This window comes from Mastomys coucha, unplaced genomic scaffold (assembly GCF_008632895.1).
Source record: "Mastomys coucha isolate ucsf_1 unplaced genomic scaffold, UCSF_Mcou_1 pScaffold1, whole genome shotgun sequence".
Taxonomy (NCBI): domain Eukaryota; kingdom Metazoa; phylum Chordata; class Mammalia; order Rodentia; family Muridae; genus Mastomys; species Mastomys coucha.
Window position 1 is genome coordinate 77017340 of NW_022196891.1, and position 3623 is coordinate 77020962.

General features: G+C 38.5%; 1 protein-coding gene across 10 annotated transcripts in view; it reads left to right on the forward strand.

Moving 5' to 3' along the window:
- Nucleotides 1–3623, forward strand: part of Cdc42bpa (CDC42 binding protein kinase alpha) — a 210120-nt gene that overhangs the window by 148528 nt on the left and 57969 nt on the right. For all 10 annotated transcript variants that reach the window (XM_031391080.1, XM_031391090.1, XM_031391084.1 and 7 more), the window contains one exon: nt 2296–2420. In XM_031391080.1, coding sequence (XP_031246940.1) covers nt 2296–2420 — 125 coding nt within the window. The remainder of the gene's footprint in view (nt 1–2295; nt 2421–3623) is intronic.

Sequence of the window (3623 nt, forward strand, 5' to 3'; positions counted from 1 at the left end):
GAGGCACAGGACAAGCTCACCTAGGGCAGGGGGAAAGAATTAAGGCTGTTCGGAGCCTTGCTCTTCCCCGCTTCAGCCCCGTAAAAGGCAGCCTGTGTCTGACAGATATCCGCCATCTTGGGCCGCCGCTGACGATCGATCGTATCCAAGCAGCTCCCTACAAATTCAAAATGAGTATATGTCAATGTTAAAATAACTGTATTATAGCCAGGCAGTGGTGGTGCATGCCTTTAATCCCAGCACTTGGGAGGCAGAGGCAGGTGGATTTCTGAGTTTGAGGACAGCCTGGTCTACAGAGTGAGTTCCAGGACAGCCAGGGCTATACAGAGAAACCCTGTCTCGAAAAACCAAAAACAACAACAAAACAAAACAACCTCTATTATATGTCCGAGAAAGGAGATGAAATGAAGAATTTAAACAAATAACTGGATTTTATACAGAATAATCAGAATTTTGAAAAATTAAATTACCAAAATGCTTAAAAGAAAGTTTTACCAACATATTGGAAACAGTAAATTCACAACTAAATAAACAAAAAAGACTAGGGTTGGATAGGTCTTCAAAAAAATAAAAAACAAAACAAAAAGGGGGACATAGAAGTGTGGGGGACGTGATGAGAAGAACTAACATGCAAATATTTTCTCAAAAGGAGAGGTGAGACTGTTGTAGAAACAATATTAAGGAATTTATGACCTAGATTATCCAAAGTGTGTTTGTGTGTGTGTGTGTGTGTGTCTGTGTGTGTGTTTGTGTAAACAGGCATACACTTTTAAATGCCAGATTCTATAAAGCTGCTGAGTCACAATACTGCCCAAAGCAGGAACCAATATGGGATTCTAAAAGCAGCCAGAGAAGGAAGACACCAGTCACTCAGAGGGTAAGACAGAGCTGAGCCTCAGTGGGAGAGGAGGAGAAAAGAGGAGGCACATTCCACACACTGAAACAAAGTAACGGCCCTTGTAAATTGTTAAATGTTGAGTTTCATGAAGAAACCTGCAAATAAAATAAGTAAGACATGTCAAACAATTATGTCACATTCTCAGTGGATCATGATTTAACATAAGAAACCTAGGTTAGTTTTTTTTTTTTCTAAATAGAAATTTCAACAATAGGAAGTTTGTTTTCAAATGTTTCTATGGTATTTGTGTGTATGTGTGTGCACAGGTAGATGGAATAGAGACTAGAAGTTGACAGTGGGTATGTTCCTCAGTAGATCTTTCTCCCCCTCCCCCAGACGCCCCTTTTTGAGCTAAGGTCTGTAGCTGAAATTGGATGGAGCTCACTGCTTCAGGTGAACTAGATGGACAGTGAGCAACTAGTCTCCTACTCCACCCCGTGCTGGATGGAGGTGCCAGATGCAGGTGCCAAATGCATCCCACCACACCGCTTTTTTCACATGTCCTGAGGCCCAGAACTCAGGTGTTCATACTTGGCACAACAAAAATGTATTGACTGAGCCATCTTCTAAGCCCCAAGTTTAAATTTAGGTACAGAATGTTTATATTTAAAGCGAAAGAGCCTCATTTCAAAATAATATATGTTACAGATAATTTTATATAATAAAAAATGCATTCTTTCCTGGAGTATGAGGTGGGGTGGTGGTTGAAGCTGTGTGTTGGGCTCTTGAGAATTCACTTACAATATCCATTTCTTTTACTGTTGAGTACATTATTTATTTTATTTCAGTTTCTTCATTCTTTTGAACTAGTATTCATTGTACAGTTTCCTTTTATATTTTAAATAATCTTTATTTTTATTTTATGTATATAGATGTTTTACCTGCCTATATGTCTGTACATCGTGTGCATACAGTGCCTATCCCCTTGGCCAGAAGAGGGTGTTTTATCCCCTTGGCCAGAATACCACTTGTTCTTGCAGAGAATCTGGGTTCGATTGCTAGCACACACATGGTGACTCACAACCAGTTTTTTTTTTTTATGTGCTTGTAATTCTTTATAAGAATTTTATAAGTTAACAGGACTTTGCAGAAAAGGGAGGTGGGAGTGAGGGAAGAAGGAAGAGGATTTGGCATGAGGAATTGGATAATTTTTTCAAGTTGATGAATATTCACAATTAAGACCAATTTCATGTAGGGCTTGGCAAAAGACAAAGAAAGCAGGAAATTTCAAAGTGTCCATTGTTCCCAAATTCTTCAGTGTGTCCTCAGTGTGGTATAAAATAATAAAAAGACAAACAGTTTTTTAGTTGAAGGTTCTGCATTATTAGGTGGGATAACAGGTGTCTGAGTACTGTAATGTCTTGTTCAGCCGCTCATGCCTTCACACTGCCTTCCAGCTAACTTCGCTATGTGAGAGCTTAAGTTTGCGCAACCAGCACTTAGAAGAAGAGGTCAAAGATCTAGCGGATAAGAAAGAATCAGTTGCCCACTGGGAAGCCCAGATCACAGAGATTATCCAGTGGTGAGTGCCCTCCAGAGTGCTGTTGTGGGGGCAGGGCTGTGGCCTGGGTTGGTGTGACTGAGTTCCTGACGGCCTCATTGTCTTCCTTTGCCATGGAAATAAAGTTACCTTAAGCTTGTAAAAATGGAAAAGGAAGCCTTTAAAGAACCTCAGAAACACTTCCATCTGCTTTTGATGTTCCCTAAGGTCAAAATTCCATATCGATGATTATTTTAAGAGACTGATAGCCCGAGAAAAAATGTAAAAGATGAGCAATACCGCGTTTATAAGTATGACAGCAGTTCACATACGGCATTTTTAAAGTCTTAAGAGATTGGGGCTTAGATTCACAAACTATTTCCTACACTCTGAGGATAAATTTTGATTATTTGACCTATGAATTTTGTCATCTTCATTTACTAAATGATTGTTACTATGCTTATAAAGAGTTGCATCTCTTATACTACATGGAGAAAGAGGAACCCAGTGAAGACTTTTTCTCTTAATAACTTGTATATTTATTTGAATCTTTACCCATTTTAACATTTATATTAAAATAGCTAGTTCCTTTATATATATATATATATATATGTATATACACACAAACCAGTTTATTATTTATTGAGGGTTTTAGTTTCCTGACTATATCAGCTTAATCAGTTTTCCACTTTCCTTTATCAGATTTCTAATACCCTTCTTAAATCATAACCCAAATACATCTATGCTAACCTAACTGTAGAGTACTTCTGATAACTAATCTTTGCTTACACATGTGCCCAGATTGTGGAAATTTACTTGTGTTCCAGAAAACAGAACTGTTAGTTTGTCAGTGTTTAATTCCTATGCACACCATTAGATTTATATTTCTAAAGGAAATCATTTTAACGTTTGGTCAAGTTTATAATGAAGCTGAACAATAATAGAGAATAGAGCTGAAAAATTGCTTTATAAACCAGTGTTTCCAAAGCCTGTGATCCCAGACACTACTCTGTTTCCCAGTGACAGGTATAAAGGGAAGTGATCCAGATGAAGGAAGGATTTTTTATTCACTTATTCATTCAGTAACTCAGTTGTTCATTTTAAAGACTGTTTTCACCACGTGCTCATGGCTGACCTCAAATTCTTGGTCTTCCTGAAGAAAAAAGGAGCAGCAGCTGAACCCTGCAGTGAGATAAGTGCAGCCCGAGCCCTGCAGTGAGATAAGTGCAGCCCGAGCCCTGCAGT